This window comes from Pteropus medius, unplaced genomic scaffold, assembly GCF_902729225.1.
Source record: "Pteropus medius unplaced genomic scaffold, Ma_sr-lr_union100, whole genome shotgun sequence".
NCBI classification, from domain to species: Eukaryota; Metazoa; Chordata; class Mammalia; order Chiroptera; family Pteropodidae; genus Pteropus; species Pteropus medius.
Window position 1 is genome coordinate 187,727 of NW_024342648.1, and position 27,429 is coordinate 215,155.

The 27,429-nt window shown below is 54.5% G+C and overlaps 1 protein-coding gene across 8 annotated transcripts in view; it reads left to right on the forward strand.

Moving 5' to 3' along the window:
• The window catches only part of ATP2B3 (ATPase plasma membrane Ca2+ transporting 3), a 64,210-nt gene extending 37,433 nt beyond the window's left edge, over nucleotides 1-26,777 (forward strand). For 6 of the 8 annotated variants that reach the window (XM_039866931.1, XM_039866934.1, XM_039866933.1 and 3 more), the window contains 9 exons: nucleotides 2,147-2,326; nucleotides 2,474-2,561; nucleotides 3,205-3,311; nucleotides 4,377-4,568; nucleotides 6,118-6,331; nucleotides 7,808-8,019; nucleotides 9,079-9,186; nucleotides 11,087-11,269; nucleotides 16,592-16,955. In XM_039866931.1, coding sequence (XP_039722865.1) covers nucleotides 2,147-2,326; nucleotides 2,474-2,561; nucleotides 3,205-3,311; nucleotides 4,377-4,568; nucleotides 6,118-6,331; nucleotides 7,808-8,019; nucleotides 9,079-9,186; nucleotides 11,087-11,269; nucleotides 16,592-16,756 — 1,449 coding nt within the window. In that variant the 3' untranslated portion in view covers nucleotides 16,757-16,955. Of the gene's footprint in view, nucleotides 1-2,146; nucleotides 2,327-2,473; nucleotides 2,562-3,204; nucleotides 3,312-4,376; nucleotides 4,569-6,117; nucleotides 6,332-7,807; nucleotides 8,020-9,078; nucleotides 9,187-11,086; nucleotides 11,270-16,187; nucleotides 16,255-16,591; nucleotides 16,956-26,087 lie in introns of those variants that run through there. The other 2 variants (XM_039866939.1, XM_039866938.1) reach the window with 2 other exon arrangements.
• Nucleotides 26,778-27,429: the final 652 nt, after the last annotated feature.

Here is a 27,429-nt window from a genome sequence, read left to right on the forward strand (position 1 = left end):
CTGCATAAGAGTGCGGTGAGGCCCAGCCCTGCATACCGGGATGTTATTTTTTTTTTGTAAGTTTTCATCTTAGGAAAACTTTGGACATAAATGGACACAAGGCCCTCGAAGGATATAATGAAGGCTCAGCTGCAGCGGCTGCCGGTGGGCAGAAACATGGGGCAGGGGAAGCTTGAGGCCAGAGATGGCTGCTTGTTTAAAATCCGGAAACTGGCCTTGGTGGCAGGGCCCAGAGAAAGGGACAGCTTCTCTCTGGCTCGACAGTGAGAGTCTGCACAGCAGATGGCACCCACACAGCCAGGCTGGGAAGGACGGGCAGACCCCACGGAGATCAGCCAGCTGGGTGGGGGCCAAGGAGGGAGCACCAAGGGCCCAGCAGAGTCCTGGGTGCTGATGCAGGCGGATCGTTGGGTGGGACTCTGTTAAACCTTGGAGGCCTAGACAGCAACAGCAGGGGAGGGCCCGGAGGTGTCCGCCCTGGGGGGGCGCAGGGGCCTTGAAGGCAAGCTGTATGAATGGTGAACAGGCCGAGCCAGAGCTGGGCCACAGGGAGACAAGTGAGGAAGGACAGTCGCCCCATGAAGGAGAGGGTACCCTTGGAGGGAGGGGGCCTTCCTTCTACCCACATGCAGCAGGCAAACAAGGCCCAGGTGCAGGGCTCCCAGGTCTCAGGCTCATCACAGCCACGTGGTGGCAGCAGAGGAGTGGCTTCCAGATGCTTCAGGGGCAGGAGGGAGTTCCTTAGAAGAGGAGCATCTCCCTATAGCTCCTTATCCAGCATCCCAAGAGTCTCAAAGAGCAGACAGTGTCCCTAACGCACATTACAGGGTCAATCAGCATGCGGGACCTCCCAGGTCAGCATCCACCTGCACCCCACCCAGCCTCACCTGCTGCCCACTTCCCCTGGGGTCTCCTGGCTGCCCTGCCCCACTCACACCACCTGGCGGCCCAGCTCACCCCCTGTCCCCAGGCTCCCAGGCCTGGCCGCTGAGCCACATCCAGTACACTGTGCTGTCAAGCTCTCTCCTTGGGCACAGACAGTCCCCAGGACCTCCGTCTCAGCTGGAGCAGTGAGCATCCTTCACGTGGGCACAGTGGGCACATCGGACAGAGCAGGTAGCCAGGTCCCCAGGCTGCACCCCTTGCCAGGGCCATTTCTGAGTATCTATCTCACAGGTCTGGCCCGATCTCTGACCTCCGTATCTGAAATCCCCCAGCTCCTCCCAGCCCTCCACTCTCCGCCGCGTCCAGGCTTGAGCTCTACTCTCTGGGACATGCCACCACCTCCTGGCTGGTCTCAACTCCCTTCAGCCTGTTCTCTACTCAGCACCACGGGGATCTCTTTTTCTTCCCCTTCTTCAGAATCCAGTATTATATTTGGAAAATGGAAATGTGTACTATGCAACCAAGATATGTTCCATTTCCCCTCATGAGTAGTAAGAATACCTTATCATGTAAAACCCGTGACTCTAAATCTTTTAAATTTTATATTGTAAAAAAAAAAAAGTGAGGGGGTGCCCAGAGTTTGGCCACAAGCCAGCTGACAGCTGGCAGCCTGCCCTGAGTCAGGCCCCAAAGGGACAGGCCCACAGTGGGCCCTGCCATCTGGCAGAGTGGCTGGAGACAGAAGTCCCTTTTTCATCCTTCCAGAGCTGACACAACTGCCATGCCAGCTGGCCTGGTAACTGGGGCCGATCCTGGCTCAGCCGCTCTGGGGGTCCCCATATTGCAGTGGAAAATGAGGTTGATGGAGCCGGGTGATTTCTACAGTCACCTGTCCAGATATGACTCGGACAGCGCCCCTCAACAGAATAATAGCTTCTAGTGGCTTCTCCTAGCCTTGCTTGTGGTGTCAGAGCTTGAATCTGAGTCACTCTTGGTCCCTGGGGCCCAGCACAGTAAAGGAAGCACCTTGGGGGCTTAGGGACTGAGGGCAGCGCCCTGCTCACTGCCCGCTAGGCTGGTGGCGGTGACAAAACAGACAGGCTGTTATTCTCCAGGCCTCCTGAAGGCCCACCCCTCTGCAGAGGCCCTTCCTCAGTACCACGGGGGTGGTGGGGGTGCTACACATTTCGATGGAGGAAAAGGTACAGCCTAGACACAACTATGTCTTGCTTTGATGGCCCATCTCTATTGTCTATTCCAGGTCCCTGAAGCTATCAGAAAATGCCAGCGTGCTGGCATTACAGTCCGCATGGTGACCGGGGACAACATCAACACAGCTCGGGCTATCGCGGCCAAGTGTGGCATCATCCAGCCTGGGGAGGACTTCCTGTGCCTGGAGGGGAAGGAGTTCAACCGGAGGATCCGCAATGAGAAAGGCGAGGTAGGCCCAGCCCATGTGCCCTCCCACAGCGGGCTGCCTGGCTTTGTCCAAGGTTCTAGCCAGTTGTCCATACTCACCCCCACTCTGCTCAGCCCTGCCTGCCTGCCCACCCAGGCCCTGCAGCTGCTATGTGCTTCCCCCTCCCAGATAGAACAGGAGCGTCTGGACAAGGTGTGGCCCAAGCTGAGAGTCCTCGCCCGATCGTCTCCCACTGACAAGCACACTCTGGTCAAAGGTAATAGAGTGAATTCACTCCTGCTCACCCCCGCCCCTGCCCTTACCTTTTCCAGAGGGAACATAACATTCCCTGGGTGTAGCCATCACCCCAGCATGTTTTCTGGTCCCATACACCCAAAGCCAAGCTCCCAAATGGGTCTCCAGGGCGTGACCAAGAAGTGGGGTCCTCAGCTCTAGACCCTTCACTGCTAGAGAGTTGGCTTGTGTCTCAGAGGAAGTCACTGGCCCGCCCTGAACCTGTTTATTCATTGGGAAAATAGAGGTAATAATTGAGACCCCTTCAAAGGACTGACATGGCGAAGCTCACCCTTCCATTTCTCTGGAAAGGGAGATGCCAGTTTAGCCTGGCCTCTCATCATAACAGATGGAGAAACTGAGGCCCAGGAGAGGGAGGCATTTATCCAAGTCACACAATGCTGGGCCCTTCCCTTCTACCAAGTCATGCCACCCTGCATCATCTCACTGGGTGATGGGCCTGCAGGGAGGATGGGGATGGGGCTCCCAGTCAAGGCACAGGAACTTCATCTTGAAGATGACAGGGAGCACAGAGGATTGGGGGCCATAGGAACAGTCGAAACCTCAAAAGGTTTTCTTACAAAAGTTCCAGGGCTGGTCACACAAGGCCCCATTCTATGTTCCAGGGATCATTGACAGTACCACCGGTGAGCAGCGGCAGGTGGTGGCCGTGACCGGGGATGGCACCAACGACGGGCCAGCCCTCAAAAAGGCAGACGTGGGCTTCGCCATGGTAAGCCGCCCAGTGCCAGCCTGTCTCACCACACCAGGCAGGGCCTTGTGTTTCAAGGACATTACCTTTGTGCAAGAAGCTGGGAGTGAGTGTTAAGGCGGGTTGCAGAGTGCCAGAAGTTTCTCTCATATCTTGGGCGATTGGGCCTCTACGGGCTCTGCCAGTTAAGGGACACATGCGTCATTAGCTTAAACGTATTTTGGTGTGATGATGCTCGGTAGTGGGGACCGGCCTCACTACCGAGGGGCTGGGAGGGGGCTTGTCAGTGGTGCACCTACCTTACCCATTCCTAGCCCTGTCTCAGTGGACCTCTGCCCCAAGCGTGAGCAGCAGAGTCCCCAAACAAGCTTTTCTTCTGCACTTCTCTGCTGTTGCTTATGTGGAGCTAGTTCTTTCTGTAAAACCCTGACCCTGCCGAGCAAGATGAAAGGGTGGAAGTCACTAGCCCAGGTAGCTAGCCCTGGCATCACGGCCTTCTGCAAGGAGCTGTGCTTGGCTGCTGAAGGCAGAAACCCAGCAAGTCCCTCTCCCCACCCTACTGAGAAGGAGTGCCCTTTACTCCGCCACATTCAATGTGGCCCACCATGGGCAGGCACCGGGGCATTGGCCAGTCCTTCCCAGAACCTAAGACCCAGAGAAGGACTAAGCCCTAGCCCCTGGGCACTGTGAAAACCAAGCTGTCCCTGCATCAGAGCCTTTGAGCAACAAGAACTGGAGTCCTTTTCCAAACATCCCTGTGTGCGCCAGGAGAACATGTACTTGCTCTGCCAAAGATGTCCCCGTCCAGGACTCAGCAGCTCGTTATGCAGCTGCTCTAGCGAGTTCACAGTGGACAGAAGACCCAATGGTGGCCACATGGCGGTGGCACCCTCTTTGTTTATGAGCAAAGCCACGCGACAACCTCCCCTTCCTAGTACAAGGATGTATTGGATGAAATGATAATTGCTTCCAGCTGGTGGGGAGCCCCTTTTGTAATGAAAGGCAGGGAATCAGCCCAGATGGGATGGGTGGTTGATGGGAGGTTGGGAAGGGGCCCATGGATACTGTGTGTGTGTCCCCCCCCAGGGCATCGCAGGGACTGATGTAGCCAAGGAGGCCTCGGACATCATCCTGACTGATGACAACTTCACCAGCATTGTCAAGGCGGTCATGTGGGGCCGCAATGTCTATGACAGCATCTCCAAGTTCCTGCAATTCCAGCTGACGGTCAATGTGGTGGCCGTGATCGTGGCCTTCACAGGCGCCTGCATTACTCAGGTGGGCACCGGGGACCACTTTGCCCAAGGAAGACCCTGGGTTTTCCTTCCCGCAACCCACGGGGCCTGCAGGAGGCAGCCAGTTTCCCAGACCCTGCCTTCCCCGTATGTCCGACCCCAGTGCAGAGAGGAAGCCTCTGGCAGGTGCGCAGGCTGAAAGCTCCCGCCTGAGGGCCCAGTTGGGAGTGACAAGTGTTTTCTTTGCTGCAGATATGTTTTTATTGAGATAAAATTCACGTACCAAAAAATTACCATTTGACAGTGTACGGTTCCGTGTCACTCAGTACATTCACGGTGTTCGTTGCGCAATTATCACCTATCTAGCTCCAGAACATTTCCATCGCCCCAAAAGGAAACCCATCCCCATTCATAGTCTTCCCATTCCCCCTCCCCCCACCTCTGCACCCACCAATCCACTTCCTGTCTCTACGGAATTGCCTATTCTAGACATTTCATATAAATAGGATTACATAATATATGGGTTTTGTATTTGGCTCCTTTCACTTAGCACAATGTTTCTGAGGTCCGCGTTCTAGCATGGATTGATACTTCATTCTTTTTGATGGAGAAATAATGTTCCATCGCATATGGCTACAGAACACATGTCTCCGTTCCTCTAACCGTGGGCATTTGGACTGTGTGCACCTTTTGGCTGCTGCGAATAACGATGCTTTGCGTGGATCGACGTTTTCACTTCTCCTGGGTCTAGTTCTATGAGTGGAAGTGGTGATTCTGCTGGGAGCTCTATATTTAACCTTTGAAGGAGCCTCTTCTCCTTCTCAATAGTCCAATTCTCCCCATTAGTGACTGTCCAGAATTTGTCTTCTTTTCAAAGGTTTTTTTATTGAGAAAAAATTCCCATAATATAAATTGTACCATAATAACTATTTTAACCATTTTAAAGTGTACAATTCAGTGGACGGTAGTGCATTTGTGATGTTACGCAATCATCACTATCTCATTCCAGAAGTTTTTCATCACCCCTAGCAATCCCCACTCTCCCCTTCCCCAGACCCTGGTACCCATTCATCTGCTTTCTGTCTCTGTGGATCCGTCAGTTCTGGAAGTTTCATAGGAATGGAATCATATAGTACGTGGTCCTTGATGTCCGGCTTCTGTGAATCTGGTTTTTAACCAACAACTCAGAGGCGATGAGGAGAAGGAAGGTCTGATGCAGCTTGGGCCTCTTCCTCCCCCTTGGCCGTGGGAGACCAGGAGACCACCCATCTCTTTCACAGTCTGAGGCAACTGATGGGGGTTTTCAACCTCCTACTAACAATTTGGACCACACCTTCTAGATCGCTGCCACCAGGTGAGAGAAGAAAGGAGACTGGCAACATTTTAAGAGCAGGAATCGAAAAGCCCAGTGAAAACTGTCTGCTGACCTTAAGAAAACATAGGGATGTCACGTTTTATGGCGACGTTGGATTTGTCGCGTTTTCTCTGGAATGAAACCCAGTGATGTTGACTCCAAGCTGAGTTTCTTCTCCGGAGTCGGGGGCTGGTAGGGTTTACAGCCCCACATTGGAGTGACTGCATCTTTTCCACAGGACTCTCCTCTCAAAGCCGTGCAGATGTTATGGGTGAACTTGATCATGGACACGTTTGCCTCTCTGGCCCTGGCGACGGAGCCGCCCACTGAGTCACTGCTGCTGCGGAAGCCATATGGCCGGGACAAGCCCCTGATATCTCGAACCATGATGAAGAACATCCTGGGCCATGCGGTCTACCAGCTCACCATCATCTTCACACTGCTCTTCGTGGGTAGGTCCGCCCTGGGGCACATTGCACTGTGACCAGCCCCGCAGGCTCTGACTCCTTCTGGTGGTAGAAGGCACAGATGACCACCCGGGGCCCCAATTTCCAGTGAGAACGCCTGGGCGCTCACTCCCTGCTGTCCCTCTGTGCGTGCGCCCCACCCAGGCATCACAGCCCCTGAGCAGCCGAGAAACTGTCCACTGCTCCTTAGAGCACGTGGCATGTCTCATGAAACACTGAGACCCAGCTCACTCACCCACCTGTCCACTCACCCCACGACTATTTCTCCAGGGGACAATGACCAGAGCGCCCTGCTGGACGTTGTGGGAGGCAAAGGACCAGGCCACAGGGGAGAGAAGGAGAGAGAAGAAGAGGGAGGAGCGGGGAGAAGGAGGAGATAGAGGAGGGGAAGCAGAGAAGAGAAAGGAGAGAGAAGGAGGAAAGAGAAGAGGAAGGGAGAAAAGGGAGAAGAGAAGAAGAAGGAGGAGGAAGAATAGAGGAGGAGAGAGAGCAGAAAGGAAATGGAGGGGAAGAGGGGAAGAGAGAGTCAGGAAGGAAGAAGGGGGAGAGCAGGGAAGCGGAGAGAAGGCAGAGGGCAGAGTGTGGACAGCAGAAGGAGATACTGGCGGGGAGAGTCTGCTCTGAGGTCACTCAGGACAAAAACCATGGGGCCCCCAGCTACTGGCCACGCTTGTGGCCCAGACATGGAAGGCGCTGAGATGTCTAACAGAGGGGTCCCCAATTCTCTATCTGTGGACTGGTACTGGTATCAGTCTGTGGCCTGTGAGGAACTGGGCCGCACAGCAGGAGGTGAGCGGTGGGCAAGTGAGTGAAGCGTCATCTGTATCTGCAGCCGCTCCCCAGCGCCAGCATCACCGCCTCAGCTCCGCCTCAGATCATCAGGCGTTAGATTCTCATAGGAGCCCCGGTCCCTGGGGCCAAAAAGGTCGGGGACAGTTGCTCAAGCACACCGGCTGCTTCTTGGAAGCCTGGCACCAGTGGCAGCTGTTCTGTCATCTTCGGAGTTGTCTTCCGTATCTGGCAGGATCCATTTAGCAGATTCCTTTGTTTATGTCAGGGGCGGGTTTGTTGGTTTGTCCGTTTGTGTTCTCTCTCCTTTATACTGGGGCGCTCTCTGTGTGTCTGCCGATCCTGGATGGTGTGCTGGCCTGGGTCAGCATGACTGTCCTCCAGAGCCTAGTGAGGCTCCGCCTTCAGCACACATTCCTGGCAGCAGATTCAAAGCTCAGTGTACAGGAGTCATGGTGGGGGGGACCCCAAATGTCAGTATCTGGGAAACTTCTAGGGGGTCTTTCTTTGATTTCTTGGGAGCAGCATGGGTCTGTCTTCTTTATTCCTGCCCTTGGTCTCAGTGCCAGACCCCCACCTCCGAGGCCCAGACCTCAGCCTCGACTGCCACCCCATGGGGTGGGGCACTCCTTCCGCTCTCCTGACAGTGGTGTCACTGCATCTGGCTCGTAGGGGAACTCTTCTTCGACATCGACAGCGGGAGGAACGCGCCTCTGCACTCGCCGCCCTCGGAGCACTACACCATCATCTTCAACACGTTCGTCATGATGCAGCTCTTCAACGAGGTCAACGCCCGCAAGGTCCACGGCGAACGCAATGTCTTCCACGGCATCTTCGGCAACCCCATCTTCTGCACCATCGTCCTGGGCACCTTTGCGATTCAGGTAGGAGGGGCGGCTACACTCTTGGAAAAGGTGGGGCAGCGGGGAATCATGTGCCCCCGCTACCGGCCTCTGTGCACATCACTGCGGGCCTCACCCCGGGTCCATCTGCTGGCGTCCAACGGGGCTCAGTGGGCCTTCCTCAGAACTGACCTTCTCACAGGTCCTTCAGGTCTGTCGCCGCCATTGCTAGCGCTTCATTCCTTGGTGGGAGGCAACCATAACTCCAGAAGTTTCCATTGGAGATACCCTGTCCCCAGTGCTGACCCACAGTCCTCCGCCTGCCACAGTGCTGTGGACGGGCTGGTCGGTCAGCTCTCGGGAAGGGCCAAACGTTTGAACACAGCATAGTAATAGAAAACATCAGGTATAGTGAGTCTTACGAGCCAGAATACTTTGTTCCTCAGAGTTCTCAGAGGAGGGGGCCTGCCACAGTGTGGGGGACCACCCGAGGAAGCACTTGGATTAGTCAGGAGGCTGAGGGAGAACGGGGAACCGTGGGCAAGAAAGAGCCTTTACTTCAGTTTTGGGGGGAAGAACCATGAGGTGAGGTAAGCAGCCTGAGGACTCGCTAGTGTGAGTGGTTTCGGGGTGCTGGGGCAGAGGGCTATCCCTGGTTGTCTGGAACGTGGCCCCGGGTAATTAGGGCAACGGACAGTGACGTGGAGTGTGAGAGCCCAGTAACCCAGAAGGTAGTTGGTCTGTATTTAAAATGCTCACCTCTGAGTACAGGCTTCTTCTCACAGAGGCAACAGTGAGGGAGCAAGAGGCCCAGGCAAGGTGACTCAGGTGTGTCACCAGGGCGTCCAAAACGAGGCATGTGCAGCATATGCCTGCAGAGTACATGTTAAAGTATCAGGTTTACGGAACTTGGAATATGGCTAATTCACTGAGCCCCAGCAAGAGGCCCATCTGCCTGGAGGAACCAACAGCCCATCTGAGTCTGTGAGCAGGGTGGCAGGGCCAGCCTGGAGGGCAGGGTGGGCCCCGAATGCTGGAGGAGTAGCATGGCATCAGTAGCTGTGACGGCTGGACCCACCTCTTCCCACCCCTCTCCTGCAGATTGTCATCGTCCAGTTTGGTGGAAAGCCCTTCAGCTGCTCCCCCCTGTCCACGGAGCAGTGGCTCTGGTGCCTATTTGTTGGCGTTGGGGAGCTGGTCTGGGGACAGGTGAGTGTCTGCCTTGTCAGCTTTCCCAGCCCTGTCCCCTTCCCATCTGCTCTCCAACAGCACCGGTGACAGGCACGAAGCTGGGGCATCATGGGCAGCCCAGGGAACCCTGCCCTGGCTCCCTGCCCCGGAGCCACACAACTCATGCCTGGGAAAGCATGCAGCATGTTCAGGTGGGTGGCACCACGCGGCCGTGCTCAGACCTGGGGCATGCCACAACCCAGGTGCAAGGCCAGAAGTGACAGTATTAGCAGAAAAAAGGCAAAGGACCATGGCTCGGATGTCACAGGGCCCCGACAAAACCACCTTTTTATGAAAGGACCCAAAAATCATCTCTCACAACTGGGTACCTTGGAAAATCTCCACATATTTGAAAATAAAAAAATACCCTGTTAAATTTTCCAAGGGGCAAAGAGAAAATCTGAAAGGGAATAAGGAAATGCTTTGAGCTGATGAAAAGGGAAACTCCAACACCTCGAGCTCTGTGAGCTGCCCAGGGGAGTTCACATCACCTGGGGACTAAAGCAGGAAGAAAGAGGCTGGGTGCTAGGGCTGCTCGGAGTACAGAAGGGGCTGGTCTGGCCTCTGAAAGCATTTCTCAGGAGGTCTAGAACACTGGCGTAGGATGCTGAGTCCAGGGTCCACTTTGTTCCACATCTTACTCACCTCAGCCCGCCACCACGGATGCCACAGCCTGGGCAGCCTAAACAGCACAGATTATTCTCTCATAGCTCTAAAGGCCGGAAGTCCAAGATCAAGCATACATAGGCCGGGCCCAGGAGAGACCAGGCGAGAGCTTCCAGGTCCCGTGCCAGCAGAGTCATGTGGACAGCATAGTTTCTCCCAGCAACGGTGTGTGACAACACTCACGGAGTGATGCCACCGGGGAAGCCCCCTGAGCAGTGGTGTCCAGAGACTTTACTAGGGGTCCATCGCGCAGGCCTGGAGCACCCACGTGGCTGACCCTAGACCCTCAGTGTCTAGTTCCTGGAAGTGTGCGGCCCAAGCTCCCACCAGAAAGCACTGTCAGCATAGACTGCATGGCAGAGCCCACAGCCCGGGCAAACCAAGACCGTCTCATTAGGCAGGATGTGCCAGGGGCCCAGAGGTTCCCTCCCAGGAGATGGGGGCCAAGGCCACAGCTCCCTCTGGTAAGGTGAATCCCTTAATGCAGCAGTCCCCAACCTTTTGGGCACCAGGGATCGGTGCTCCTATGAGAATCTAATGTCTGATGATCTGAGGCGGAGCTGAGGCGGTGATGCTGGCGCTGGGGAGCGGCTGCAGATACAGATGAAGCTTCACTCACTTGCCTACCACTCACCTCCTGCTGTGCAGCCCAGTTCCTAACAGTCCACTGACTGGGGTACCGGTCTGCGGCCTGGGGGCCAGGGACCCCTACCTTAATGCACACACTATGAGAGAAGGTTGCATTGGCCGCCCCTCTGGCACTCTAGCTGGCTGGGAAAGAGTACAGAGGAACCACAGGCATGCACACTGGGGGACTGCAGGCCCCCCGCCCGGGGCCCTGGGCTCCAGCCACATCACTGCCCCCTCTCTGGGAAAAGCTGCACACCCAACTCCCCAGGGACTACTCTGGGTCTGCTGTTTTTTATTAAACATGGAAAACAATGCCCTCCAGAAGAAAAAGGCTGGATTGCCCTCTGGAGAGTGGCATTTGGCACCAAAAGTGGCCCCAGCATGCAGCCTCAGAAACAATGAAAGGGTGTCCAGTTCTGCGGCGGGGGGGGGATGGGGAGATGGAGACGCTGGCCTCAGCTAGTGTCAGAGGGAGGGGAGCAGTCTGAGTCCCTTCTGGGCCCCAGCAGAGCTCCCACCCTGAAAGGCTCAGCCTTGCTCTAATGGCACCTCTACCTGCTGCCCCTCACCTCTGACCCCCTAGGTCATTGCCACCATTCCCACCAGCCAGCTCAAGTGCCTGAAGGAGGCAGGGCACGGGCCTGGGAAGGATGAGATGACCGACGAGGAGCTGGCCGAGGGGGAGGAAGAGATTGACCACGCCGAGCGGGAGCTCCGCAGAGGCCAGATCCTCTGGTTCCGGGGCCTCAACCGGATCCAGACTCAGGTAAGCTGCCATGCCACTTGGCTAGTCTAGCTTTTTTTGCCTTGAGGGGGTGAAAGCAAGGAAGAGGCAGAGCATGGGAGAGGTGAGCCCGAGACTGACAGGGAAACCCTTGGGTCTTGCAGCCACCATCACAAGTGCAGTTGCTAGTGTCCATATGCCATCCCCGAACATGCCCGCCAGCAATGGTGGCACTGAGATGGCCTGTCCCCGTCAGTCCCCTTAGAGCCCAGGTGGCCCTCCCTGTAGTGGGTTGTCTCTCTGGGGTCTCTGTGGAGCTGCTAGGCCTCTCCTCATTTGGTGGGAACTTCCCCAGGTCACAGGAAAGTGACATTCTGGAGATAAGCTAGATGATGCCCATTTCAAGTAGCTCTTGGTGAGCTCATTGTTTATTGGGTTATGTTGTGAATTCTGTGAAAAGACGATTTTTGGGAAGTGGACTCTGGCTACAAAGTCGATCCTCACTCTCCAAATATCAGAGCTGCAGTCCTCTATAAAGTCACCCGGCCACGGGCATTGCCAAAGATTCAGGAGAGCCTGCCTGCCAGAGCCAGCCCTGCTTTCTGCCCCCGACTCTTCTTGGCCAGGCTTCTTGCCAGAATGTTGCATACTTGCTGTCTCTCCATGTTTTTCCTACACACTCGCTCGTGATCCCATCGCAGCCTAGCCTATGCCCTCAGTGTCCCAGAGGTTCTTGCCAAGGTCTGCAAGGCATCCTCCCAGCTCCCGGGGTCTGGCTGTCCCTCCATCCATCTTGCTTCAAGGCTTCTTCCCAACACCCTTCTGGAAGTGCCATCAGCCCTGCTCTCACTGGTGGCTTCCTATCCCCTCTCCACCTCGCTCTCTGTTCCTCAACCTCGCTTGCCTGGCACCCCCACTTCCCGCTGAGACATCGGTCCACCCTGCTGTGGCCCTCAAGTGTTGAAAATCCCATGGACCTGGGAAGCCAGACCTAGTAAGGAAGGAAAGAGGAGCGGGTGAGAGCTGCCCCATCTGTAGGGGATCCTGCCCTCAGCCCCATTGCGTCACCTGAAGTGCGTTTCCTACACCTTCTCCTTTAGCCCTTGCCAACCTGCCCCACTAGGCCCCATGGAAGCTGGTCTCTTCCTGGACAATTCCAACGCCCCTCACTCACCACCTCCTCCTCCGCCCAGCCAAAAACCCTGGAGTGCCACACCTGCACCAAGATGCCACACAGCATACACATTGCACTCAGCCCAGACCACAGGCCCTGGCACCCCGAGCCCACCTCCTCCAAGCCCCCAGCTTCTGAATGATGGCTCCAGAGCCCCAGAGCTATTCCAGACCCTCTTCCTGTCTCCCTAAACATCTGGTACGTCGACATGGCTCGTTGGCTCCTTAGCTCAGTTCTGCTTCCTCAAATGCACATGTCCAATCCAGTCACCCTCTGCCCCCACCTCCATCCTCCTGGCACAGCCACCAGCCTCTCTGCCTGGATTGAGGCTCCCTGCTGCCACCCAGGCCCCCAAAGCCTCCTCTAAGCATAGCCACCTGGTGACACCAGTCCCTTCCTGCCCCTTCTGGGCTTCCTACCACTCGCCTCCAGTCCAAGACCGCCAGCCTCAGGGTCTCACCAGAGGGAAGACACCATTGTGCACCTGGCCTGGCCTTTCTCCAGAGTCTATTTAGGCAACTTCCCACTGTGGGTCCCTCGGCCTGGGGCAGGACCTGAGAACACACCTCTCCCCGCTGTCTGCCTCCAGCCTGTCACACATCGCCACAGGCTCATCCCAAAAGCGCCCTCCCTTGGCAGCCTGTGCCTGCCCCACTCTGGGTCCGATGCTCACCAGCTGCTCCTGCACAACCCTGGGAGACTCACGGGGCTCTCTTTCCCAGGCCTCGGCCTCAATTCTGGCCACAGGCTCCCAGCCTCCTACCTACTCCTCCAGCCCTTGCTCAGCTCGGCCCATCCAGCTCCACTCTCCATGCCATCGCTTATGTAGCCTCTGTCCCCATCCTACGCCCCTGACTCTTAGCGTCACCCCAAATACCCTGCATCCCTGTAAAACCCGCTCCCTTTCCGGATGTGCACTGTGCTCACCCGCGTCGCTATGCCTCCATGCCGGCCACTGTCTGGGCTCCAGGCCTCCCCATCTCCCACTGTGGCCCCTCGGGGCCCCTACTCATCCTGCAGCAGCCCACTCAAAGGCTGCTACCTTGCGAAACCTCACAGACTTCACTCCCTTCTGCCACCGTGGATCCTTGCGGACCTGAGGCACAAACACCTACAGCAATTATTTCTCCCCGTGACCAGCCATCTGTGCACTCAGTCTGGGCACTGGAATCAGTGAGGAGCAGAATGTCCCAGGGAATTTTCCAAGACTGCAGAGTCCAGGGCCACCCCCAGAGCTGATGATCCTACAGGGCCGGGTGATGTGGCACCAAAGAACTCTATGTTTAAGGAACTCCCGAGGGGCTATGGAGAAGTGGGAGGCCAGGTCTCTAGCTCATTCCTCTTGCCATACTGCACACCTAAGCCAGTGTGGCCAGGGAAGAATGTCTCAGGTCCAGCAGAGTAGGAGAATGGGAGTAACCTTTGTAGCCACGCGACCAGGTCTCCCCATTGCCTTCCAACCACTCAGCTGTGAGCCCCCACCCACCCCGTCCTGGCCCCGACGGGCTCTTGTCTGTCTGTGTTGCAAAGCTGGAAGCTGGCTTGAGCCTTGGCAGGGGATGGGGGCAGTGCAACGTCACCTTGTTCCCCCGGTCAGCCTATTTCACTTCCGACAATAAGCCTAAGATGGTGAGCCTGGCTTTTGTAGCAGCTGAGACAGCAGCTCTGCCCCAATCTGAGGCGTCTGGGTGGAGGTCAGTAGTGCTTCGGCCAATGTGTGTCTGTCTTCTGTGTGCCTGTGGGGTCTTGGGCCTGCAGCTGCTGCCTGCTAATAGAGCAAGTCCCTGAAGTTGGAATCTTGGAGTTCCAGGCTGTTCCAACTTGTCCATGTAGACACTGGCTGGTCAGGTCCTTGCTTTACACTTGAGGAAATGGGGCCTAGAGAGAAGAAACTTATCCAAGGTCATCCGGTGTGAGTGTGGGCCAGCAGAGCTTAAGTCTCCATCCCCTCATCCCCCTAGTACACTCCATGTCCCCTCCATAGAGCCGCTTATTCCTCCAGGAGATCTTGACTTTGTCACACCAGATTCACCACGCTTCTCAACAATGCTGAAGCAATTGGTTACTTTAGCTCACTTTTTAACAGAGTCTGTTCTTTTTTATTCAAAATACCTCCCTGAAAAACAGAAATAAAGGCCCCCTCCAGGTTGTATGTACACCCCCAAGAAAGAGAAACATTCTCCAGGCCGTTGGCCCTAGATTTCTGAATTTTGTGAACCACAAAATTGCTCCCCAGATTTCAGAGGCCAGCACCACTTTTTATGTTGCTAAGTGAAGGCATTTCTAACCTGCTACCTGCTCTCGCCGTCATTCCATACTAACATATGAATGCATCAGACGGCTGGGGGGTCATTCCACAATAAAAGAGAGTCCTCGAAACTCCAGAACATGGAGCTTTTCAAAGCGCTCATGATGTGGTCTATTTCACATTCCATTATAAACCAATAAGAACCTTCAGCAGCAACTGGGCTTCCGGGGGTGGGGGAATGGGTGACACTTCTGCAGCATTTTAACTGATAACCATCATCTCATCAGGACACCATGCAGAGAGGCCATATCAGAGGCAGGAAAGGCATCTTTCCCTTCCCTTGTCACCTTTGCCACAGTAAGGGTTCCCTCTTGAGACAGACCTGTCTCCATAGCCTTAGAAACATCTGCTCAGTCTAGGGAGGAGCTGGTCCCCAAAGAGATGGCAACGTGATGGCTTGGGTCATCTTCCTTCAGTGCTTTGAGGCACACTTGGTACTGTGCCAGCCCCACATCCCGTGGGTGCACGGTATGCCTCACTCACAGGTCTTAGTCCTGGCCGTGAGGATCCCCTGCTCAAGAGTGGGATGTGCTGGGCAGAAAGGGCTCTCGGCTGCCGACTGCAGTGCATCCAAAGGTTGAAATGATGGACATATTCGTTTTGGTTGGAGTAGAGGGAGTGTGGGCACTCAAGCTGCTTTTCTTCCAAGAAGTCTGGCCCCATGCCAGACACTCCGTGTAGCTACTACAGGGCTTGGGGGTGCGGTGGGGCCCCTTGCCTTGGTCCCAAAGCAGGTAGCCAGTGCACTCTGGGCTCCAGAAATGCATACTTGCTTTGCTGCTCACATCATCCAATGAACTACAGAGCACTTTCCAGAAATTAGGTCTACTTTCTAAAGCCAAAGATTCCCCCACCCCCATCCCACCGAGGGCACTCCCAAAAGAGGCACCCAAAAGTGTGCCACGCTGGGCTGGCCTCCCAGAACCTAGGCACATGGTCTCACGATGGCAGAACAGTCACTGGCCACAGTACCAGATGTTAGCTGCAGTTCCTTGGGACTCCACGCCTGGGTCTGACCCATCCCCCGGCCCCCATCCAGTTCAAGGTAGAGTCAGGAAGTCCAAAGTCATTGCGCCTTCCACCGACTTCACTCACATGGTTGTCATTTCCCAAAGATGCACTTCCCTTTTGACTCCTAAGAAGCTTAAAGGGCAGGGGACAAAGCAAAAGCTATATCTGCTACCCAGAGCCCAGGCTCTCTGCTCTCCCTCCTGCCATGCCTGTCGCCTCCTCCCTTTCCTTTTAAATCCGTTCTTCCACTGAGGCTGCCTCTGGGTACCCTTCGATCACTTGGATGATCTGCAGAAAGACAGTGATTGTCACATCTCCCAGCAGGGCAAGGCAGGCTGGCAGGGTGAGGAGCAGGATAAAGAAAGGAAGGCCAGGCCCAGGGAAGGGCCCCAGTGCCCAGGTGGTGCTATCAAGGAGCGCTGCCACAGGGAACCTCGTTTCTAATAGGAGCATGTCATATCCCTCAGGTGTGTTGGGGCGGAAAAAATGGTTGAGAACCACTGACCTAGGATAACGAAGTATTGCCAGACACAGGTACTTATTGACGAGCGGCTTGCCATGGGTCTACCGTGAATGCAAATGACTAAATGTTTTCAGTGTGCCGGTTTTTAACCACCCACCCGCCCAGTCTTCTGAGCACTAATCATTCGCTCAGCAAACCCTCTCTTGGTGGATGACACAGAGGCTGGCCTCAGCCATGGCCACGGCCCTGTCAGAGCACCGTCAGCTCTCAGGGAGCAGGTCAACCTAGATGAGGCTTTGCTGTCAGGATATGTGCTTAGCGTGGCCCCCGTCCTCGCCCAGCCCCGCCCCCGTGCCGTAGCCGGGACAACAGTGCAAGCCAAACTTTATCTCATTTTCTCTCCCACAGATGGAGGTAGTGAGTACCTTCAAGAGAAGCGGTTCATTTCAGGGTGCCATGCGCCGGCGGTCTTCGGTCCTCAGCCAGCTCCATGACGTAACCAATCTTTCTACCCCTACTCACGTAATTCTCTCTGCTGCCAATCCCACCAGTGCCGCTGGGAGTGAGTCTTGAGTCCCCTTTTCTCTCATAAATGGCATCTCTGGGGGAGAAAAAGCCCCCCCGACTCTTCCTTCTCTTTTTTCCAGTCTTGCATCCTCCGCTCACCGTGGCTTTTCCGTTCTTTCTTTATTGCCCTGTCCAGTCCTTCCCGCCCAGACGGTGTGTCTCTACAAAGACATATTCTCTTATGAAATGTACTGAGTCCATGGCACTGCTGGACCTTCTGTCATTTTCTTTGTTTGGTTTTTTAGTTTTCATTTAGTGCTCTTTCTGTCATTGGTTTGTTTTTTTTTTTTGGTTTTTTTTTTTTTCTTGAAGTTGTCTGCATTTGCCGATGGTTCTTCATGAACTTGGGCCACTTCTGGTGGTGGCTGGTGTCAGGGTGGGGCCTGGGTCGGTGTTTGACGGGGCGGCGAAAGGGAGGCACGGAGGCTCAGGGCCACCTTCCAGGGCTGGGCGGGGTGGGGGTGGGAAGGGCAAGTGCCTTTTTGGCATCATTTGCAGCGGAAGAATCTAGCCTATCTACTTGGGACTAAAGTGGCAGCTTCTAGAACTTTCCTTGAGGTGATTTTCAAAGGCGGTAGAGCTGAAGCGAGCTTTAGGAGGCTGCTGTCACATGTCACCAGGTGGCTTGGTGGTGGACAGCTGCTCCTGCTCAGGTGCTACGTGCCTCATAGGCCCTTGCTCTGAGCCGCCGAGTGTTAGACGTATCCAAGGTGTCTCACAAGCTGGAGCTCTCCTCACGCCCCGAGCAGCTTGCACTCTGCTCCATTTCCATTTGTTCCCCAAAGACCTTCTCTCTTTCCAAAGAAGCTTTTGCATTGGAAGGTCTTAACCCGATCCGGTCCACCCTCTCTCCTCCTTCCTCAGAGAAGCTGGAAGAAATCAATTCCCTTCTATACGCTCCAATGAAAAGTTCCCGCCACGTCGGTCACGTTTTAAAGAGAACCCAGGGGCTGTCCTAAAGAGGTAGAAACTTCCATGATTGCTCACATCTTTTCACAAAGACAAAAATTAAACAGTAAACCTTCAAGTATGAGCCCAGAGCCCCTGCCGGGATGGTTCGATGCTACCCTCTTTCCTTTCCTTCCAGTGAGACCTGGCAGCTTTCACCTCGGTGAACACACCACTTCCCCACAGACGGGAGTCGTTAACCATGCTGTTTCCCCCACCAGACCCTGGGATTTTCTTTGGCTTGATTTCTTCTCTTTTCCTTTTTTCTTTTGTCTCGTCTTGTCTTTTTTTCTTCTCTTTTCTTTTAGGAACTGGTGAGAGGTCCCCAGTGGGGGGCATCCCTCTTCTTGCTTAAGCTGTCATTTCAGGCCACTCTGCCCGATAAGGAAGGGATGTGAGCCAAGCCAGTCCCTGCTGGGCCACCTTGTCCCCTTCAGAAACAGTGTGAATGCATACACACACACACACACACACACACACACACCCCTTCTCTAAACCACAGACCATGCACACCTCCATCTCCCTCACACACTCGCTGGGCCACCCACCTGGGCCACAACTATTGGCTGACAGATGTCATAGGTGGGCTGGAAAGCTCTGGCCTTGTCCCATGGGGGCCTTGCTACCACTGCACCCAGAGAGATCCACAGGAAGCTCGGCCACAGTGTTAAGGACAGACATGGTACACAGCCTCCCAGGCACCTCAGCCAGGGCCCGACTGGTCAGCAGCACCTTCCTTCCTGGGAATAAAGGGACAAGAGCGGGTACAGGTTTGTGCAAGGGGCACATGCTGACCTGCTCCTGTCCCTCCCTCCTGGACTTCCTTCAAGTGTTCCTTTGCCATCTCTCTCTGCATCTCCCGTCTGTCCATCTGCCTATATGTTGACTTGAGAAGAAGGCAGCCAACATGGACCCCGCTCCACATGCCCCTAAGACCTTCTCCATAGCTCTGGCCTTGTTCCACTCCAGGGCCAGCCCTGGCCTGCTCTGTGTGCTCCCAGTGAGGTCTGCTAGCTCTTGGCTCCCTCTGAATTCCTTGGGCTTTCTCCCTGGAGGCAGATTCTCTCCTCTCTTTCTCAGCTCCTGGCACCTTCCTTCCTTCTGCAGCCATCTCTTCCCCAGTAGCTCCACCTTCCCACTTCCAGGAGCCCAGCAGGGCACTTCAGGAGGCACTAACTAGTGCCTGGCCAAAAGAAGGGGCATAGTCCCTTCCACGCCACATGCCGCTGAGCAAGGAGCAGGTAGCAGGTACCCAGTGAGAGCTGAGCACCTTCTGTCTGAGGGTGCTGGCGTGACAGCAAGGGCGTCCCAATGTCTTGGCTCACAAGGGCCAGTCTAAAAGGCTCGTCCCAGTTGAGTAGCAGCACCTCAGAAAGAACCCCATTGTGGAAACAGATGCTGGTTGGAGGACCGGGCAACACCGGAGGACGCGCCTGCTTCCGGAAGCTGCCGAGCAAAACTACTTCCTGCCATCATCACCGTGTGGCAGATTGGTTTGGAACGCTGAACCAGCCCCCAGTCCAAGCTGCAAGGACCCCAAGAAATCTCCAAGCCCAGCACCCTCATCAGGGGAAGGCCTGGCAGACTGGGGGCTAGCCCCAGACCCTCATCCTCCCTTGGAAGTTGTCAGAAGAAAGGCAGGGTACCAGCCATGACAGAGCTCCCAGCCTAGCTGAGGGGCAGCTTTGTAGGAGGTACAGAGGCCACGGATCACAAGGTTTCCTAAGGAAAACCCCAGCTCTTACGGGAAGGTTCCTATCTTCCTTGCCTACCTCCTGGCCAGTCTGTTCCTTATCCTTCATTCTGGGGCAAGTCTCCAGCACACCAGGACCTCCAGGCTGAGGTCGCTTCCAGTGAGAATCTCAGGCTCTCCAGGTGGAAGGCCCAAGGCCTAGGTGGACAATGAGCCTGAGGGCCTGAGGGACAGGTGATCTCGTTCACCAGTGCGGGCACCAGCACATAGCACCAATGCTGGAAATGTCTAGAGAATGTCCTCAGAGCCAGAGGGAGAGGAGCACCCCTCAGAGGGGTGACCAGGGAGAGCCGGAGAGGCCACGATTCTTGGGGCTCAGTGTATCCACATCTACGTCTGCCTACCCTTTGTAGCTGACCTCTGACCCGCCCCCCATGCACGTATATGTCTTTGCCACTTCGGGACTTGGGAGTCCCAACACGGTCCCCATTCCCTTGGTCGAAGACAATGGCCTCCCAGCTCCAGATGGGCTTGGCTGCCTCCTTCCTGCTCACTCGGGCATTTCTCCACCCCGAATAGAGTGGTGGCCGGTCCCCATCATGGCCATTTCATTCTCAGCCCAGGGTGTAGCACCTTCGCCTTCTTGGTCACCACCTCATTTCACGGGACCTCAGCCGTGGCCTTGAGGCCGGCCCATCTGAGTAGCTCAGGAAAGAGTGTTCTTTAATAACCATTTTCAGTCTTTTCAAAACCAAGGGGGTACAAAATCCTATCCCCTCTTGGTATGTCAGTCGCCCCCGTTCCTGCCCCAATCACACTCCCTGGCTGAGTGTCAGCATGCCCGAGGCGTGGCCCAATATGAGTAGCAAGTCCAGGGCGCTGGATGGATGCCTTCAGGTGCAAGTGGGGACACACGAACTCATTCCAGCCCCTCCGCGGCCACACATTCAAAGCCTGTTCCCCATTCAAACAGCCAACCAAGCCCGGCCCGACCCTTCCTGCAGCAATGCTGGGCCTCTGTACTCGAACGTTTACTGTGACAGTGGTTCATGAGAGGACTCTTGGCCCAGCCCGGCAAAAGGGGCAGGAGCCGGTGGTGAATTTGGTCAGCTGTGGCCAGGAGGGCTCCCTTGGGGCTGTTTAGTTCTGATTAACCATGTCAGAACCAGATCATAGCAGCTGCTTTATTTTAATTGGCTTTCGCAACGTGAAAACCTTCATCCAACTTGGCAAATCCAGGCCTGGTGAGCGCCACGATTTTCTTAGACACATCCTTCTAGAGGCCGGAGGTGGAGGGACGTGTTCACCACTCACTCCCAGGACAGCAATGCCCATCATTAAGGCAGTCCCAGGGAGGAAGGAACCCTGCAAAGTTAAAGCAGTCTTGTTTGCTCCTTTCTCAGGAAGTTCACTGATTTAGAGCCAAGGCTACCTGCTTGGGATTCTGGGAATAGTGTATTTACATTTTTTCTCAGCTATTTCATGTTGTACACACCGTCTCAACAGTAGGAACAGTATGAGCCCTGCCCTGTCTGAGCCGTTCTGCAACCATGGGCCCTAGCCCAAGGAAGGGTCTTCCAGGCAATTCCTAAAGCACACGGCAACTGACAGCCTAGGGTGGACCCCCGATGCCCTGCTCGGAGCCGTCCCCAGTAGGCGTTTCCAGGCTGACTCCCAGGGCTGGAAGCCAGGGTCTGGAGAGCTCAGGAGACTTGTTTGAGGCCCTGCAGCTGGACGCAACCAGGATAAGAGGCAAAGCCAATCCCCTGAAAAGTACAGGACTCTCTATGCCTGGGTCAGCTTAGTGTGATGTCCTCTTGACACTGTCAATGTGAGTCTGGGCTCTTCCGGTCGTGCGCACACAAGCCCACACACAGGATAGGAGGCAATCTGCACAAAACTCACCAGCCATTAGCATTTTGGCTTGACATCATCTCACAACGTCTTTGTGTCACTTTCAAGTCATGATTGACGCTCACGCCTACAGGGAGGTTTTGGGACCTGGGAATCCCAAAGTTCCTGCTAAACAGTTCCCATGGCTCTCCCTGGCCGCTGTGTCCAGAATTCGCTCTGAATTCAAAGCCCAGATTCCAGGGGAGGTGACAGGTCCCTTCCTCCCACAGAAGGTTCTGGATTCGTGGTTGGTACAGACAGGCATGTTCGCCAAGTGCGTGGGGGCTTTCGGGGAGCAGTAGAAGGGGAGGGAAGGAGTAGGACGGAAGAATTCTGAGTTCTGTGAGCCTCAGCAGTGAGAAAGGAGCAGAGGGCGAAGAGCATGACGACCCCCAGAGCCTGCGTGTCTCACAGCACAGAGGAGAAAAGCCCAGAAGGTGTCGGGCAAAGTCTCTGTTGTTACTGTTGTCCGGTTGTTCAGGAGCCGTTGCTTTGGTTTTTCTCCTCTTTTCTTTCTGTTCTCTTTTTGCATTCCTTTAATGAGGCGGGTGTCCCCTCAGTCCTTGGCTTGCTTCCTCGCTTTCACGTCCTTTCTCCATCCCAGCTCCCACCTGCATCGCAAACTCAAGTGCTTGGAGGTCAAAGGAAAAACAGGGCACCTCCACATTTAGCCGTGACCTTCAACCCCTCTGCTTGAGCCCCAACCATCCAGTGGTAGCAGGGTCACCTTGCAGAATCTGACACGAGCATCCTTTTGCTTCAGTCTGAAGTGCCTGGGGTAGTCCTGTGATTCTGGACACCACCCCCGCCATCTTCACGAACAGAGCTTGCAGTTGAAGTGAAGACAGGCCAGGACTTACATGCAGGGGCAGGACCCAGGCAGAAAACCCAAGCAGAGAAGCAAGCTTACACTAAGTGCGGATGGTTGACAGCCTCCAAAGAGGAGAAAGCAGAGCGAGAGAAATGTTAGGAGCATTATTTTGGATAAAGGTTATCCGGGACGGCGTCTCAGAGGCTGGATATGTGATCTGAGCTCCAAATAAGGAGAAAAGGCCAGCGTGGGACGATCAGCCTCTGCAGGGGAAAGGGCAGGTATAATGGCCCCAGGGGAGACTCAGGATAGCTGGTTAGAGCAAAGTGCATGAAGAGCCACTGGTTGGGTGAAGCCATGATGGTAGACACATGCTATGTTGTGTAGACTCCCACTTTCAGCACTCACCCACTGAGCCCCTGCTGGGTGCAGGTGTCATGCTGGGTGCTGGAGACATCAGTGAACCAGACAGACCCTGCCCTCAGGGGCGCTATGTTCCAGTGAGAAGAGACAGAGAAGAGAACAGTGGCATGTGTGAGGTGTTTGAAGGTGAGGCATGTTGGAGAGAAAATGAAGCAGAAGAGGTGCAGAGGGTGCCAAGGGTGCTCCTCGGCCTTCTCCGATGGCCCGTTAGCCTTCCGAGGGGAGGTGAAGGAGCAGCAGGTGCATAAGTCTAGCATACCAGGAAGGGGTGAGCCCTGGCTGCAGACACGGGAGGAGGTGGTGTGGAGGTCGTGTATATACAACATCGAGGCAGTGTCTGGGCTGTAGACAGCATTGACAGCTTTGAGGGCAGTGAGGTCCCTGGGCCCTGTGTGCAAGCTTGGTCTTCCAAGGATGGCGTCTCTTAGAAATGTTTGCCACTTCTCACCCAGCCAGTGTCCCAAGAATTGACCATGCCCTTCAGTGTCGAGTGGCCTGAAAACACCCCATCATAGGAACAATGCCAAGCCCTTTCTTAATAGCCCAAGATTTGAATGCAGGGAAATGGAACCTGGAGGTGTAACAGACTCTCAGGATGGTACGAGCCCAACTGAGAGCCCCGACCAGTGGAATGTTCGAGCGGGTGGCCCTGGAACCCCCTGCTGGTACTTGAGCGACTACTCTGTGCTGGGCTCTGTTGATAGGCATCGAACAGGCAGACGATCTCTCCCCAGAAGCCAGTGAGAAGACAAATAATAAAGTGAGTCTTTGGTTACACCCAGAAGGAGCACCATGAAGCAAACGTTCAGGCCAGAGCAGCAGACACCACGGAGGGAAAGGCTAGCTGGCTGCCCTTGTCAGGCGAAGACTTTGGGGTTCAGCCAGGTGCAGGGAGTCCTGTGGATGTGTTTGAGCAGAAGCCTGGCTTGATCATGTGACCCAGGTCCAAGTGAGGGGACCAGCTCAGCAAGGGGAAAGGGTGTAATCAGAGTCACCTGATCATTGCTGGCAAAACCACCACAAAGACCAGGGTCAAGGGCAGCAGCATGCAGCTTGCTCTCATTTCTGTGACTTCAAGGGTATGGCCAACAGCTGGAATAGGTACTCCACCACCACCATGCAGCCACGGTGGATGTCCCCCCACAATTCTGGCGCCAGAAAAGACCCAGATAATGGAGCCATGTCTGCCATGGCTACAAAAAGTGCACTCTGTTTCTTGTCATTAAAAATGTGAAATGATTCTCAATTTCTGTTACCCCTATCTCTGAAACCAATTCGAGGAAATTAAGAAACTGAGTACAAACAGTTAGCCATCTGTAATCCAAAAGATGTGGCTTCACCAAATTCAGAGAAAAATCCTAACTGGATTTAAGATATGGAGGTAGAAAATTCTAATTTTGTGGCTCACGGTTTTACACTTGAAAGACTGAAGTTCGCTTGATTTAAACTGATGTAGGAGTGCTGTGCTTGGCTGAGCAATGCCTGGGGTCCAGATGCTAAAGGGTTGAAAGGACTCGTTGTCAACAAGGTGATTCATGGTCTAAATTAGGGGGCAGCAAGCAAATTTCTCCTAAAAAGGGATTTGCAGACCAGCTCTCTGTCCCGACTACATAACTGTGCCCTTGGATCTCGAAGACAGTCATAGACAATGCATAAACAAATGGGTGTAGATGTATGTCAATAAAATTTAACTTACAAAACCAGCCTGAGGGCCAGAATTAGCCCTTGGGCTACAGTTCGCCTATACGTTGGCTAAACCAAGAAAACCAACATCCTATAACTTTGGACCTGGAATGACTTTGAAAATCATGATGTGTCCGCTCAGTCACATAGAGAGGGGCTGGCTTTCTCATCTCAGCACAAGGCCGTCTGGCTCAGTGGGGCCCAGCAAAGGCCTTTCTGTTAACTCTGGCTTCTAGAAGCAGGAAGAAGCCTAGGCTGGGGGGCCAGAAAGTGAGCAAAGATGGGCAGGAACTCTGTGGCTTGTAAGCCCAATGAGATTCGAGCATACGAGTAAATGAAGGTGAAGAGTCACTGGACGGAGGGGTCAGAGGGACAAAGGGGCTAATTCTAGGAGCAGGGTCTGGCAGGAGGTGCAGGGGTCAGAGAGCTACAGTGGCCGTGAGCAGGGCATTATGGGAAGCTCTTTCCAGTGGAGTATTATTCTGATTTGAGTTCTGCAGATGCTAATGGAGTAGCCAGGGAATGAGGTGTAGAAAAGCCTGAGTGGAGGAACTAAAATGAATTGTCTGGCTTGGAGACTGAAGAGGAGGAAGTGAGCACAGCCTGAGAAAAGCTGGAGGGGCAGGTAGCAGTAGACTACAAAAGGCCTCTGGTGGTAGGAGACACGTAGATGAAAAAGGATCTTGAAGGGAAATGATGACTCAATCAGATGCACCCAGCTGTGAGCCAGGGGGCTATAAGGAGACACGAGGAACTATTACAGTGGATCGGGCCATCTGAGCGGGCTTCATGGGTACAAATCAAAAGTGGGGCCACTTTCAGTCTTGCACGCCTCCAGGTGGGGGCCTGGAAAGCTCTGGAGCCTGGAGCTCTGAGGAAGGGCCTGAGCCACAGTGCCTGGTCATAACCAGATGAGCCCCAGAGCCATGGGCAGGGCTAGGGGGTGGTCCTCAGAGTTTGGACAGAAAGGAGGAGAGACATGGCCAGGCCAGGGCTCTGGGGCACCCTGGGACAGAGGAAGGAGCACTAGAGGACATGGGACCAAAGTAGTTGGTGAGGTATGAGGAGGGCCAGGCAGGGGGAAATGTCGGGGAAGCCAGGAGAAGTTTCCAGAAAGGGGGACAGTTGGCCGTGTTGAGTGTCCCCGAGGGATTAAATAAGATAGAAGCGCAGAAATGGCTGCTGGACTTAACAGGGAGACTGATGGCCAGATGATTCTGAGCATGGTGGGTACTGGCTGTGGCCAGCAGAGCTGGAGGCGGCGGGCAGGGCAGAGGTCCCTAGAGAAACCAGGGAAGGAGACCCACTCAAGAAAGGTTGGCAATGCACCCATAGGCTGGGCGCTTTCTCTTAGCAGTGTTCTTCAGACTTTTCGGAAAGAGAAAGTGGGGAGCCCACTCTCCAGCATTCTCCCTTCTTGATAGCATCTTTCTGTTCTATCAAATTGGAATTCAGATTTTGCAGAGAGCCAAGGGACCACTTTGCCAGTTCCCCCACCCTCCCACCCCCCAGTGCAGGGAAAGGGAGTAGCAGCCAAGAATTCGGTGCTTCTGCCACTCTTGAGTTCCAGAATATCTGCCCAGGTCAGCCTAGAGAAAGCCACCACCACCTGTCTTGCATGTCGATAAGTTGACAAGATTGAGACCCAAACCCGAAAACCCTGTCCACAGCCAGACAGAGCTACCCCAAGGGTTCCATTCCAATGGATGCACATTTGTCATGCAGTGACCCCCTGCCATTGATGTGGGTGGAACTTGCCAGCATCAACATGTCATTGATTGTCTTCTTTCTTTCCTATTTCCTTCCTTCCTTCCTTGCTCCCTCCCCTCCTACTCATACCTCGGGCCCCTATCCCTCCACCTCTGTCCTCCCACCTCCGTCTCCAGATCCGGGTGGTGAAAGCATTCCGTAGCTCACTCTATGAAGGCCTGGAGAAACCGGAATCCAAGACCTCCATCCATAACTTCATGGCAACGCCTGAGTTTCTGATCAATGACTACACCCACAACATCCCACTCATAGATGACACGGACGTGGATGAGAACGAGGAGCGCCTGCGCGCCCCTCCACCCCCATCCCCCAACCAGAACAACAACGCCATAGACAGCGGCATCTACCTGACCACGCACGGCACCAAGTCAGCTACCTCGTCAGTGTTTTCTTCCAGACCCGGGAGTCCGATCCACAGCGTGGAGACATCCCTCTAAGCAGAACTGCTCTCAGCACATGCACCCCTGCACACACGCGCACCTGGGTGGGATGCACAGGCCAGCAAGGAGGGCATGGCCGAGGCGACTGAAGACGCTACACACAGGGCACTTGCAAGAACCCAGTCCATTCAAGGTTTCTTACCTGGGACCAAGGAGTTGGAGGAGGAGGAATTGGAGGAGTTGAGGAGGAAGAGGAGGGGGGAGGAAAAAGTAGAGAGCAAGAAGAGCTGAGTTCCCCCTTTTTTTTCTATCAAAGCTTTTTTAAATGAACACTACAATGCCACCAGATGTTTGTCGTTTGGGCTGTGCTGTGGGGCAGGGGACTGGTTTCAGTATATCGGGAGCTTTGTTGCACCCACTGGAGAGCAATTGGATTGACAGATTCATACAAAAGAAAACAGACCAGCACTGCTTCGCAGGGCTGAGAAGGATGCCCCCTGCCCAGACAGCCCACCCGCGGGAGATGCCTGCGAAAGTACCCGCACCGCCCAGCACCGCGTCCCCAGGACACGCGCAGTCTGTGTGTGCGCGTATGTGTGTATAGACATATACGTACACATATGACTAGATGTATATTTAAAGAATAAGCAACTATTTATCAGCATGATCTTTCCATTCCTCTTACCAGGTGTTTTCATTTTGAAATTTCGTTATTTATTGTCGCAGGGTTTTCTTTTTCAGAGAACTAGACTGCAAGAATATCTTTTCGGTTGCTTTCCTCCCACCCCGCCGCTCCCCTCCCCCTCCCGTGTGTCCTCCCTCCTCCTAACACAGTTCCTGGCAATGTCACCATTGAGATTCCCAAGTAGAAGGTGGGGTAGGGAAAAGCGAGGTAGAGGTTAAAGTGGTTACAATTGGAACATTTGCACTCTGAGACCCCTGCCTATAGAGGAAAAAATCCTTTTGATGAATTGTTTCATTTAAAAGGAAAATACCAAAGTATTGATGAGAATGGTCCCCTCCAGTAGGTACAAGGGGGAGTTTTGCTTTCGTTTTTTTTTTTGGTTTCGACTCCAAT